General features: G+C 40.4%; 1 protein-coding gene across 1 annotated transcript in view; it reads left to right on the forward strand.

Annotated features, from left to right (window-relative positions):
- LOC146990030 (CD81 antigen-like) overlaps positions 1–10,619 on the forward strand; it is a 31,922-nt gene extending 21,303 nt beyond the window's left edge. The window contains exons 3-8 of the mRNA XM_085767759.1: positions 5,051–5,148; positions 5,562–5,636; positions 5,798–5,917; positions 6,995–7,093; positions 8,129–8,212; positions 8,799–10,619. Of these exons, the coding sequence (XP_085623885.1) occupies positions 5,051–5,148; positions 5,562–5,636; positions 5,798–5,917; positions 6,995–7,093; positions 8,129–8,212; positions 8,799–8,861 (539 nt within the window). The 3' untranslated portion in view covers positions 8,862–10,619. The remainder of the gene's footprint in view (positions 1–5,050; positions 5,149–5,561; positions 5,637–5,797; positions 5,918–6,994; positions 7,094–8,128; positions 8,213–8,798) is intronic.
- Positions 10,620–14,535: the final 3,916 nt, after the last annotated feature.

Here is a 14,535-nt window from a genome sequence, read left to right on the forward strand (position 1 = left end):
ACACAATCTGCAGTTTTTTAATTAGTCCATATCACGTGCTCTTGTTATCGATGCAACCGTCTACCTACATTTCATTTTAGTCACATCGCACACTACCCACACGTCTGCTTTACCTTGTTTCATGTGTGTAACATAATTATTGTGTGCTGGACTGTAGATGCTCCTGCTGTGCTAATGTCCAACCTCAGAGTGGTGTTGGGAGCACTAACAATGAACTGCAGTGACACCACAAGGACAAATAAAGATTGAGACATAATAGAAATGCAATGTTAAGCAGTTTGGAAACCATTTCTTAGTACTGGCATTTATTACGTAATGGGTCATCACGTGGTTTTCAGTAGTCTTGAAATATGAGAAGACATTGACACATCTTGTGGCAAAGCTGTAAGGCTGAGAGTCTTGTAATCCATCAGGTGAATGGATCGGTGGGAAAATTAAATCAAGACAGACAGGAGAAGCGATTTAACTAAATGAAATTATCGAGAGCATAATTTTGAAAGAGCACAGCAAGGGCAGATGGGTGGTGCTGTAGCAAGAGAGCAAGAGACTGAGATTGCCAAACGACATCGCAAGACTGTGTCCAACTACAGCGCCACAATACAGGAGATGGAGGGAGCACTTGGTCAGTCGCCAAGATATCAATTTAGAAATTGGTTGGGGGATGGGGTCTACGAGGTACAGGACCAGTTAGTGGTCCAGAATCTAATTATGTCTGAGTCTACATTATGTCTGAGACTGAACACAGAGAGCTGCAGTCTCAACCCGATAAAGCAGAGACAGACTGTGGGAGAGAGACCTGCTGCTCACTGACATCTTTGTTTGCCCTAAAGGTTGTCAGTGTTTGTCCTGCTGCAACAAGAAGTCTGTTAAAAATGTATTTGGGTGGATGCAACAATTATTTGTTTATGTTGCCCAAAGGTGATCAATATCAAGCTGTTGTTAAATAAAAGATCTCTTCTGTTCTCTGTCGTTCCTCTTATTGTCTTAACTTGAACTGTTTTTAACTGAATTACAATTTGAATTGATCTATTTTATGATTTTTAACTGTAAAGTGTCTTTGAGCATTTGTAAAAGCGCTTATAAATAAAATGTATTATTCTCACATTCACCGAGTCAGCTTGTGACAAGAAGCCATGTGAAGATGTAACTCAGGATGAACCAGTTTCAGCCGATCCATCCCAGACAGTCAGCTGGCATGTGGAATCTAACCATGTGTTACACTAAATAAAAGATGAGGCCTGTTATTGTGCCCGTTCACTTTGTTTTGGTTGATCCAGAGTTACACTGACATGTTGCAGTTGTTGCTCTGGCAAACATAAGTTAACCTGGATACACTTCGAAGTGTTGTAGAGTATGCTTTGTAAAATAGAGACCATTACCACTGTCAGGAATAAATACAATAGAAAGTATATTTTTGATAAAGGGCATACAATAAAATAAAAATCAATACTATAAATGTAATTTGAACACAAAAGCGGCAAGAGAGAACTGTATAGGCCCCTTCTGAGCCTACGTCACGATTAGGTCACGTGTTCAGCTGGAGGCAAAACAAACCAATTTTGGAGTCAACTACTAACGTTAGTCGCTCCAGGACTTTGCCATCTCTGCTACCATGGTGTCATCTGGTTGTGCTGTCGGGTGCCAGAACCGAAAGAGTAATGGCTTAAATCTCACACTTGAGGTGAAACGCAAAGGCGGGGCTGATGTTTTGAAAATTTCTAGGGGGCGGCATTTAGCCATTTGGCCACGCCCATTTCTAACGACTTCAAAATATCAAATTTTTCGCCAGTCCTGACATGTTTACCAAGTTTCACAACTTCTTGAGCATGGGAAAGCCTCCAAAAATGCGATCGTCGACGCATGTCGTCGCTCGGGCCCTAAATAACACTGTTTTGCTGTAGGTAAAGCCTTCTGCAAGAGCCCTTCATCTCTTGTGATGCGATTCACAATCATCTCTGGAATTGTCCACACCATAAAATCACAATATTTTACATTGCAGACATAAGTAAGTAAGTAGTAAGTAGTAGTAGGGGTGCGTTTTCTTTAGGTCATAGTTTTGGTCAAGGCAGAAATCATCAGTGACATCCAGTAGGCCTTCCCTGTACTTATATGGAGACTTGATTTCCACCACCCCCTCCCCACAGCAGTCACACACTACTTTAGCATCAGAAGATGCGCCAAGGTGGGATTCATCAGGCCGTACTGCAAAACCAGAGAGGCTAACCTTTGCATTCTTGTGAATTTTGTTGACCTCGTTGGCGTAGCACTCCCTAGCCATTTCCTCCTGCTCTCTTCTCCACACAACAGCTGGAACCTGTATGTTGGTGTCATCGTAGTGCATGACACCCCTCTCTTTCACTCTCTCTCATCTGTCTCCTCTCTTTTCCCTCCCTCCCTCCCTATCTCTCCTATCCTTTCACTCCCTTTCCTGCTCTCCTTCTGTGTCTCTACCTTTCTCCTATCCTTCTAGGTTTCATTGATCTTCTTATGATGGGGCAGATAAGCTCTTATGGAAGGTATTGTGCATTTTATGACTAAAGCATGAACCTTTCAGCATTTCATCTACATACCCCAAGGTTTGATTTCAGACGTCAGACGTGGCTGACCTTTGGTGACCTTTAGGGGTCTTTGACCTCAGAATTGTATTTTTCCACATTATTCTACTTAGGAAACATATGAAAATAGGGGAAGTAAATCATTATCAAGAAACTTCTTCACCATTGTGTTTTTGAAGGTGTGTAATATCATGTAATAAAACGTTGAAATTCAACTCCCGTGGGAGCCCCCCTAAAAAACTACTCAAAGTTGGGGTACCCCTAACCAGATTTTTCGAAAATTCCGAAATGTTACATTTGGCCTTAAAGGGATAGTTCACCCAAAATTCAAATTTCACTCATTATCTCACCATCATGTCGACTAAGGGCTGGGAGAAGTTTCATAGTCCTTCTCTGAGTTACAGGGGGGCTCGGCGCAGCACTGCATGTCCATATGACAATTGCGAACGGAGCTCACTTTTCTTTGTTTTCGCTTCTAGTCTCTCACACTGGTCAGGGAGGGTGGATGTTGCGCTTCATGTTGAGGTAAACCTCTTCACATTTCTCAGCTATGCCAACTGGGTTCTGCTGTCCGAGTATGGGGTCGTACATGGCAGAGAGTGGCTCTGGCAATTCCTCCGGAAGATCCTCTACTAGCTCACACTCTGATGCAGTGTCAGTCTCACTGTCCTCCATGCTGGTTAGAATGGCAGCGTCAGGGGAGTTCTTCTTCTCTCAACTTCTGTCTCTCTCTCATTCAATTTCCCCTTGCTCTCCCTCCATTTCCCCTCCCTTTCACTCACTCTCTTTCTCTCTCCCCCCCTTGAGTGAGTGAGTGAGTATATGGTCATAGATGCAGTTAGATCATTGGCTGGCTGGCTGAATACTGGAGTTTACTCATGGTTGCTGCTCTTTCAAAAAGAATTGAGTAATCTTTGTTGCCTAGAGCACTGGAATAAGAGAGTAACGACACTTCCCTTGACTCCCGTGGTAAGAGTTATGCTCCCCGATTGGCAGGATATGGGTATTACAAAAGCGCCCAGAAAACCCATCACTCCAATGTATGTGTGTTGCCCACTTGCTTGTAAATTGATGAAAAAGGCTGTGTTTTTGTTTGTAGGTGTCTTGGTCATATCAAATTGCACTTGTTTATTATAAATTATAGATTGAAACATTGATGTAGAAAACTGTTTTTTTTTGTTTTGTTGTTTTTTTCTCGCCTATGTGTTAATATTTATCTGTAAGGGGTCCACGATGATGCTATTAATATGGGTGATCTAGAAATGTCCTTAAATTATTGAAAATACCGCACTTGCTCATTCACCAACAATGCAGGTCAGTTCTTGGGCACTTTTGCAATACCCATATTCCGCCATCAGGATGCGCTTCCATTGAACCAATGCGTGTCGTTACTCTCTTATTCCAGTGCTCTGTTGTTGCCTAGTCTAGAGATTTAGAAATTGATACACTTGGTTGGAGCAGAGTGTGCAGTAGCAGAGATGAGTCAGCAACTTGAGGTCTGAGGCTGTGGTCCCCAGTTGTTTACGGTGTTTTCAACTGCGATTACCGAACACAATCCAGTCACATACTAGGTTCTGACCTAGTCTTGTTCTCCTGTCGCTGAGATCTTCCATCAGCTGCAGGATAACTCCTAGATATAATTGTTATCATCATGAGTTTCTTTGCAAATTTAGTTTTTTTTCTTAAGCATTACTAACCATCAGCACCAGCTAATGCTAATGTCGCATTGAACATATTATGTTCAACAGCGACACACAACCACACAATCTGATGTAATTACATAAATGATCTTGCTCAAACCCTTTGCTTGTGGGTTTTTTCTCATGTTTACTGCAAAGAATGGAAACTAAACTGCTGTAAAGCCAATTTAACGACATAGGAGCACAGTCGTTTATATTTATAGGAGTGAAACTGGCAGAAACAGAACATTGGTCTTTAGAGAAAGAACAAACAGTTTCTACTGAACAGATTCAGAGAATGAATATTTCATGAATCCTTTATTTGTGCTGTGAATTTATATTTAAAACTGCAGAACATCTAAAGTAATCATGTTTCTCCTCTCCACTCCCTTCTTCTCATCTCGCTTAAAAGAAAAAAGCAGACAAATGACTCATCCTGAAAGAGACAGTTCTTAAATATTATTAATATTAATATAAATCCACAGACAGTTTAACCCAGTAAACATATGGTAATCTCTGCAGATGTGCAAGAAAGGAAACAAGTGCAGAACTTGTTGTATTATTGAAGTATAGAGCGGAAGCTTTGGATAAGAAAATGAATAGCAACTTCCTGTCAACATGACTCATTGCTTTCTACTGTCATTGCACCCCCTGCTGTCCATCAGATGTTACTGTATGCATGCAGTCTAAAAGCAGTGTTGTGTTTCTACCTTGTGTCTGCGCAGCCCTCTTGTTTCTGCCTGTCCGTGTGCTGTGTGTATGTTTCTGTGGATCCTAATCAGTCGATCTCTCCTATCTGTCTGTCTATCTGTCCAGGTGTCCACATCCTGATTGCTGTCGGTGCCGTGATGATGGTGGTCGGTTTCCTCGGTTGCTATGGTGCCATCCAGGAGTCTCAGTGTCTGCTGGGAACCGTGAGTCACAGTCACATTTAAAGGTCCCTGTGGAGTTTCTGACCCCTGTGCAGCTGCGTTGTCGATGACCAGTTCCTGGTTTTTGTTCACCTCACACGTGCACATCGGGACCATGCCAGCCAGTTTTACATTATTACATCAATCAACACAAGACAGTATTTTGCCCTTATTTGCTGCAGTGCACAGAAGAAGACAACTGAGAGCCAGTAATGAACAGTGCTGGCTTCATTAGGAGTGAAATGCTCTCAACATTTCATGCGTAACACATAACTATGGTTTGTTTACAAGAAAACTCCACAGGTCCCCTTTAACTTCCAAAAAACGTATTGTGTTTCATTATGTAATCAAATAAAACCTCAGTTAGCTAAATCCTTAAATGGACCTTTATGTGATGTCTCTGTCCTCTCCTGCAGTTCTTCACCTGCCTGGTCATCCTGTTCGCCTGCGAGGTGGCAGCTGGAATCTGGGGCTTCATGCACAGAGACACTGTAAGAAAGTGATAACAGTAGTTTAGTTGTTTTTATATATTTACTTGTACTTTTATTCCTTATTTCTGTGAAATAAAAACTTCCAAGTCTGAATCTGAAAAACTGTTGACTAAAACTGAATCGTACTGTGACTAACAACCTCCTCCTCGTTTCTGCTCCAGGTGTCAAAGGAGCTGATCAACTTCTACGACTCTGCATATGACAAGGCCATGACGCAGAGCCTCACTGACCCGGACAGCAAAAAGGCTGCCACAGCTGCGCTCAAGGTCTTCCATGAGACGGTATGAGCACACATGACACATGATAAATTCAATGTATATCATCTTTCAGTTATCAAAGGCCCTGAGGTCTGTTTCATCTGTGAACTGGAACACTTCAGGAGAGTAGTGGGTGTGCTCGTGACCCACAGACATACAGTACACCACCCAGATGTAATACATGCTCATCACCACCAGGCGGCGCTGTGCTGAAGACGGACACTGACCATTCTAGATCAGGGGTGTCAAACTCATTTTAGTTCAGGGGCCACAAACGGCGCAATTTGATCTCAAGTGGGCCGGACCAGTAAAATAATAGCATGATAACCTATTTTTAAAAAATGAATGTTTCCTTTTGTATTAGTAGTTTATTAAGATGTTTACAGTTAATGAACTATCCTTTCACAAAACATATTATGAACAACCTGAAATTTCTTGATAAAAAAATGTGCAATTTCAACAAAATTATGCCTCTTCTGTCTTCTATGTAATTTTCACACTTGGCAAATACACCCTGAGGGCCGGATTGGACCCTCTGCCGGGCTGGTTTTGGCCTGTGGGCCGCATGTTAGACATCCCTGGTCTAGATTTTGTTTATAGCAGAAGTTAAACAGATTAGGTGCAGGAGTTTAACAGGGCAATGTTATTTTTCCTGATGATAATTCTTACCTTTCTATGATAATTCTTACCTTTATATTGTTCTTATTCACCTGCCCAGGGACTACGGATGGAAAGTAGCTAGTAAGCTAAATTCGGTACAAGGCATCTCTTCTCATTTCGAGACTAATGTTATTTTGTACATTGTCCCTGATACACATAAACTTATTAAACTAAACTAAACATGATGTATTAGTGTTTTAGCATATGGATGTAAATCCATCCAACAGTATTACAATTCAGACTGTAATACTAATGACTGTGACATAGACCTGTACAGTAGCACTGATAACATTATCTGGGAGAGTACTGAGTTTCTGTGTTGAGGAACTTTGATGATCCCCTGCCTAGAAACCTTTTAAAATAGGTTTTCAGAATAAATACCACATCACACCAGCAGCTTCCCAGGTATCAGATGTTCACTGTGTTGATTTTGTGTTTCAGCTGCAATGCTGTGGTAAAGGCCAGGGCACCACCTTCCTAACACACATCACAGATGCACTCGGCGTGACTGACCTCTGCCCCAGCGGCACGCAAACAGTTGTAAGTGTGATCATCCATCTTTACTGGGTTGTTACCAGCTTGGCAAGAGAGAAAGTAACACATTACATTTCAGATCAAATGTTAAAAGCACAGTTGTGTTCCTCGCCTGCTCCATGGGGAGCATTTGGAGCTGTGTGATATTCAGATGCAAATAAAAGGCAGCTTTGGAATTGACAACATGCCCTCAAACATGTGGCACCTTAACATTTATGCCATGAACGGACCGTCCACAGGGCCGCCATCTTGTTTTATTTAGATCAGTAAGTTTTTACCAACAACAGTCATCTCAGGGAAATTCACATTCCTGCTGCCGGGGCCACGAGATTTATCATAACTGATGCCCGTGCACAAACGAACAGGATACATTGTGTTAAACAGTGTGTACGAGGTCGTTGTGTTCCCAAGCTGCTTCCTTTGACCTCCGGTCTTCATGCTAGGATAAGATCTGGCGCCAGCTCCATGCTTAATTCATAGGAATGAGAGTGGTTTCAATCCTCTCATCTAATTCAGCGAGAAAGAGAGAAAACAAAGTGTCAGAGTTTGTAATGTTGTCAGTTACAACTTTTCTAATGATGAAAGTTTGGCTATGAGAAACCCCTGGTGGTCAGGGGCCAGGAAAGGTTGAGAAACAATGATGAAGATAAGTCAAGTATGTATGTAGAGCAGAGTCTTAAAAGGACCCCCGAACTGATGGAGAGATGGAGCAGGGACCCCCTACACTATATATATATATATTGTGTAAAATTGTGTTTCATATTTAACTGGGCCTAGTGCCATGTATAAACGTACCTTGTTATTGTGCATTCATCAATACTAAGCTATTCAAATAATACACTTGTTTTTACTTTAAACGTGTGCAAGGCACAGTGAGGAGATACCAGTGCCAATATCAACAATGTCTGCCAACTGCGTGATAATTATGCATACAAGCTATGCAAATTGACATTTTTATTTTAAACATTAATGTGAAAATGAAAAACTACAACAAGAAAAAATTATATCAATGAAAATGTTGGTGTTTTCTTTTCGTTGCAGAGTTGCCACTACAGGCTCAAAGATTTGTTCTCAGAAAGGATTTATGTGATCGGTATTGCCGCTCTGGTGGTTGCTGTTATTATGGTAAGGACATGAAGCTGCACATCAGTAACGTGCTCAAATGAATCTTGAAAACAAAGACAGCACAATATGAAGTATTCGAAAAAATGTTTGACCCCCTTCCCACAAAAATATTTATAAAAGGCTAATTTATTAGCCTTATAAGCTAATAGTTTTTTTTAGCAAACTTCAAGTGTGTGTGTGTTTGCGTTTATTGATGTCAGACTGAGTCCGAATAAACTGCTTTTTACAGGGAACTATGTGGTTTCACTGTTTCCTGGCTGTATACAGTCAGTCAGGGAGTCACTGAGTTGTTTCTCAGTAAATAGTTGTAGCCCGTAACTCCCTATAAAACCACACATTGTCATTTTTCAACCATTGCTGTTTGCGTGTTACATAAAATGTATTCATTTTGCACGGCGAGGATCAAGGACCCTGATGGTTGTAGTGTAGGGGTTAAAAGGTCAGAGAGCTGATCTACTAATAATCCATCCTTTAGTGGATTCCAGTCTAAAACAAACACCATTAAAACAGGCCTCCAGTCTTTATCTTTATTTTTTTTGATTGACCTATCTAATCCACTCCCTTGTGTTTGTGTTTGTGTCTTCAGATCTTCGAGATGATCTTCAGCATGGTGTTGTGCTGCGGGATCCGCAACAGCCCCGTGTACTGAGGCACCGGGCTAACAAAGCCAAAACGAAGGAAGGACGACCTCTCAGTCGCCGCCTAGCTCCCTTTTCCTTTTCTTTTTCTAAGTAGGAACCGTCACATATTATTGCTTGCTGGATTTCGTCGAAGACACCGTTAAACCATCCTCCACTGAGCGTTTTAATTACACTGTTGATTTTTTTTTTTTTTTTTTTTTTTTGTTAGTCACAGATGCTGTTATGCATATTTGTACTATCCTAACCTGATATGTAGATATTATATCACACTGTCACATTGAGTTACTTCCACCAGTCCTGGTGCTCTAATCCTTTAGGGATTCATTAGTTGTTTACTGCCTCCTTGCCTATGAACATGCTCTTATATTCTTGGTTTTAATTATGTTTTTTTCACTGTTTTATGTATAAACTGTATATAAATATATATATTAACAGTGCTTTATGACTGCATGAGCATGGATACTACAGTAATTTCTCCTGTATTCTTCCTGCACTATGCTTATACTATATGTCTTGCCCTAGACCGAACCAGATGATGGCATATAAGACCGGCACTAGTGTTGGTCTTGCCATGCTGCATAGAGGTGAACAAACCCACTTCTCCACCCGTCCTACAGGTCATTGTCACGGTTCACACTGAGAGGACTGACACCACTCTTGTGTCTTCAGACTAAATACGAAGCCACAGCCAGCAGGCGATGAGCCTAGCTTACCTAAGTTTAGGGGAAATGTCTGCTGGAAGTACTTCTCTCCACGTGCAGCGACATCTGGCAGAAGTGTAACTCAAAATTATTGCCAAACAAAGTCATATTCATCTACCCACTCACAAACGGCTGGTGTTGTTCAGGGCTATTGTATTAGATTAGATATTACAAGTGTTCATGCTTTTGTATCTGCTCCCTTCAAGTTTATTGTGTAATAGTCTCAGGCTACTAACAGCAGTGATGATATTTTAGTTGCAGAGGGCAGTGCAGTCTCATTACAACTAAAATCAGTCTGAAAGGTCCCATATTGTACACCTCTCCTGTGTTTTATTTCGAAATACTGATCCATGAGAAGTTTTACATCTGATCAGGGTGATTGACTTTGATATAACATGTTTTTTAATACAAAAAAAAATAAAACACAAGGAAATCTCATTTCCTACAATGTGGGACTTTTAACCACCTTCAACCAAGATTTTTTTTTCATTAATTCCACCACTAACTCTTGAACATATTTTGGTCCTGAGGTATGTTTCTGCTCGATGCATCTGCCACTGACATTAACTGCAGCACTGCAACACATCACAAACCCACAAATTTGCATAAAATCTTGTCATCCCATCTTATGTAACCTCCCATATTATCACAGTGTTTGTCAACCAACTAAAAACCTTGTATTGATAACATCTCATACTTAAACTGAGAAACCGTAAAAGTGTCTTGTAATAGTTGCAGCCCTGACGTATTGTACTAATGAAAATAATGAAGGCTGTAAAAGATACAATTTATGCCTTTTTTCTCTTTGTATTGTAATATCTTTGTCTGGTACGCGGGAGTCTGAACGGGGAGGGAGAAAGATTTGGTGGCAGTGGCGATTGATCAGTATAGAAAAAACTATGACATCATTCAGTTCAGTAATAGCTGTGTTTCTCTGTTCATGTTGTTGCCTTTTGAATTTGCTGACACTGACTTTCAGACGCCACTGCCCCTTCAATCTCAGCCCCTCTACTCTCTGGACTGTTTGCCCAAATATAAAGGGATTAAATGTATTTTACAAATAAACGTCCTGGTGGTCTCGTCTTTTTCTCTGTAAACCTACAGAATGGCAGAAAATCACTGGTCACAGTTAGAGAAAAATAATTGTTACGGTTTTAAATTTATTAATAGGATCCATGTTACCAACTAAAATAGCTTAGAAACTGTAATTGAAAATTACAAAACAAAATTAAATTAGGTGAGAAGTCATTGTGAAGAATAAACCCTTAGTGACATGCCATCCGTGTTATATAGGAGATCTCCTATAAAAGAAAATAAACTTACATTGAGCTTCTGATCTGAATCTGATAATGAAGCAAATGGATGTGCAAATTGAGGAACAGAATTGACATATTAAATTGTTGTGATTGGTGCTGATTTATAGAAGAAAAGTGTCTATTTCAAACTGAAGATAGACTAAAAGTAAAAAGTTTCAGCTCATTGTCACAAGTTTTAGGGGAAGTTTGAGAACCATACTGGTTCTCTCTCTCCTCCCTGATGTACTTGTTTGGTTGACATGAGGTTTTTGTTGTTTCCGACAACATCTCACTACCTCTGACTCACCATCACCCTGCTGTGTGTTTAAACCACTGTATCGCCATTGGATTCTGCACTCAGCCACCAGGGGGTGCAACAGCCAAGCAAACAACAGCACTTGTCTTGGGAAGGTGATGTTCCACCATGAGCCTTCAAGTTAACCTCTGTGATAGGTCATTGTCGTCATAGTCACATGAGTGTGTGACTTCATCTAGTTTTTACATGTTACTATGGAATCTAGTGCTTATTTGGTTTGAGATCTGGTGAATACCATATATATTATATATTCATTGACCTGCTGACCTCTCATGACCTATGTGACCTACTGTACAGCAAATGGATTTGTGTTTGTTTTTTGCCACCAGTGTGAAAAAGTATATGTTAGCTCTGGCAGTGCTATTGAATTGATTCAACTGATTTCTGTTTTCTATTGTACTGTCGTGCAGAATGGAAAACATCAAATCACAGGTATGACAGACAAATAGATAGGATAGAACAATGCTAAATAAACAATGAGGAGCAAACATTCATTAAACTAGCAGAAGCTGGGTGTGGATATCTAACAATAACCCTGTATGTTTTTTGTCAACTTTAGAGCAAATCACATAAATAATGAGAGTTAGCACACTGCAGCTTTTTCCCTCAATAAACTCATCCTATGTCACCACCTCTGGCAGCTGTAGCATGCTGCATTAAAGCTGCACTAATCAATACTTGTATTTCTGAAGCTGCATCCATGCCAGTGTGTTTTCATTTTACATTTTAAAATGATCTGCGTCCAAACTAACACACTTGAAACACACACATACCTTTACAATCGCATATACTGAGCATGTGTGAGCCATTAGAAACAAAAAACCCTCCATCAGCACAAAAACAGCAGCAGGAAAGGGGGGATGTAAAGAAAACATGGCAAACTCTCTACTAAAATACAAAACCTGTTGATTGGCTTCTTTTCCCCACATTCACCAGCCAATAGTAAGACTTTACGTCCAGGTAGTAAATAATACAGGACATTATAAGCAAAACAAGAAGTTTTACACAACAGATCTTGTTGCACCTCCCTCCCTATGTGTGTGTTACTAAAATTACCAGTTAGATGCAATCATCATTACATCCCCACCCAACACAAGAGTCAGTGGTTTCTCTGTAGGTCTGTGTCTCAGTACTGGCAGAGGGTTGTTTGTGAGCGAGGCTGCAGTCCCCCCACCCATCTCCCTTCTTCCCTGAGCCTCTCTGTTCCTGACATATCACTGCTCCTCAGACTCAGACTTAGTTTCCCACACCTCCCCAAAGAATTTCTCATGGTAGCTTTGGGTGATGAGTTTATTTCCACATTCCTGGGCCCTTAAACAACCGGTCCATTAACAGGAGGACTGTGCTGATTTTGTAATACTCCCATTACTCTCATTTATTGTCATCTGAAATGTTGGGAAGAGAACGTACACACAAATACCACAATGACACAATAAATTCTGTATATTACAAATTACTGTATTGCATTTCTGTGTGGAAGACAAAAACATATATAATGTACTGTATATGTACGTATTTCCTACAAGTGGTGTGATTAATGTGTTATGTGTTGAATAAAACAGGAAATCAGTTAAAGTTAGAGCCAAAAAGAGGACATATGACATCACTCAGAGGGTTTACTATTTATATTGAGATAAGAGAGTGTCTCTTATTAGTTTGCATTGCGCCATGTGTCTCACCTAAGTGACCTTAGGGAGGGGCTTTGCCGTGACGTCACATCACTGTTTTTCAGAGACGTCACTTCAGCTGAGCTCAGCTTGTTAACTGTTTGACCCCAACTCCACCCGATCCTCCCGGTCCCTCCTGCTGGCCCCAGTCAGAACTGAGTTTGAGAATGAATATTTTCAAGATGTTACATAACATACCATGATGTCATGGTTCAAAATGTTACTTACAAGTACATTTTGCATAACGAGCATAACCAAGATGATTCAAACAGAATAATAGCCATAACAGCAATAATAATGATGATGATAAAGGCATTGCCAGCCACAGGATGTTTGTTGGTGAAGCCCCAGAGGGCATGCACCATCCAGTATGGAGGAAGTCATTCTTCCTGTGATTTTATACACAGTTTGCATGAGTTTGTCTTATAAACCGTTGTTTATACTCACATCAAGCCTCCTGATTAAGTTTAGCAACAACTGCCCTTTGATTAAGTAAAGGAAGACAAGAATGGGTAATTAAATGTAAAACACCCCCTGCATGCATCCTTCTAAAACATGTCTTGGCTAAATATGAGAAAGTTTAATGAAGTTAAGCTGTCACTAAAACCTATGGTGGCTGCGTAGTGCAAAAACTTAAATCACAGAACACAACAACAAATAAAAAACACAGGAAAGGCTGGGTACCCTCTGTCAACCAGGATTAATTTGTCACAGATTAAATCAGGGGTGGGGAACGTCCGGCCTCCGGGCCGTATAGACCATTTCAATCGGCCCGCAATGCAATACAATTTTTATATTTTATATCTTATGCATATATGAATAAATTAAATTAAATTTTTTTTTTTTAAAAAGCAGGAAAAAATAAATCGCCAGCCATTCGTTTTCTGAGAGAAACAGACGGCCTATGTCCTATGTCCGAGTCAACGTCAGGGTCAGTGAATACAGCATGTGATGTAGGCCTACGTGTCATTGCATTGGGCCGGAGTGATTGACACAAGTGATGGATCATGGCGACTGTCAAGAAAAGGGAGGTGGACACAGAATGTCACGTATTCCAGGAAAAATGGACAAATTACTTTTTCTTTGTTGAAGTGAAAGGCAAGCCAGTTAGTGTGCCTAGTTTGTGGCGAGGCGCTGGCAGCTTGAAACAACTTGACGAGTTGAGAGGACAAATGCCTTTGGATAAAATTAATGCTCTTTTTTTTTTTTTTTTTTTTTTTATTTATTAGTGAAGTGATAGACAAGGTGACGTGAGGGACAAAAACGTTATAACCACATATAACCACATAGACAAACATACAAACAATTGACATAAGTACAGACAACAACAGGAAAAGACATGCCACGTTGCCACATGAATGTAGTGTTAGGTGTATGTGTGTGTGTGTGTGTGTGTGTGTGCGCGTGCGTGCGTGCTACAATATGGTATATAATACGGTAATAGTGACAGTAATAATAATAAAGAAAAGAAAATAAACAAATAATGATAATATTAGGGATAATGAATAGATAAAAAAATGAATGCTCTTCGTCGGAGTTTGGGTAGGCTACTCTAGCCTTCTCACGACGCAGACTGACAGAGAATATTACGCGTGTGAATAAAAAATAGCCACGAAGCTGAAACCTCACGCTGAAGGAGAGTTCGTGAAAAACAGTTCCAGCTATCACATTTAATTAGGTGAGTCTAGAAATGCAGCAATCAT

This window comes from Trachurus japonicus, chromosome 3, assembly GCF_045865225.1.
Source record: "Trachurus japonicus isolate A0001 chromosome 3, Traja_1.0".
Classification (NCBI taxonomy): Eukaryota; Metazoa; Chordata; class Actinopteri; order Carangiformes; family Carangidae; genus Trachurus; species Trachurus japonicus.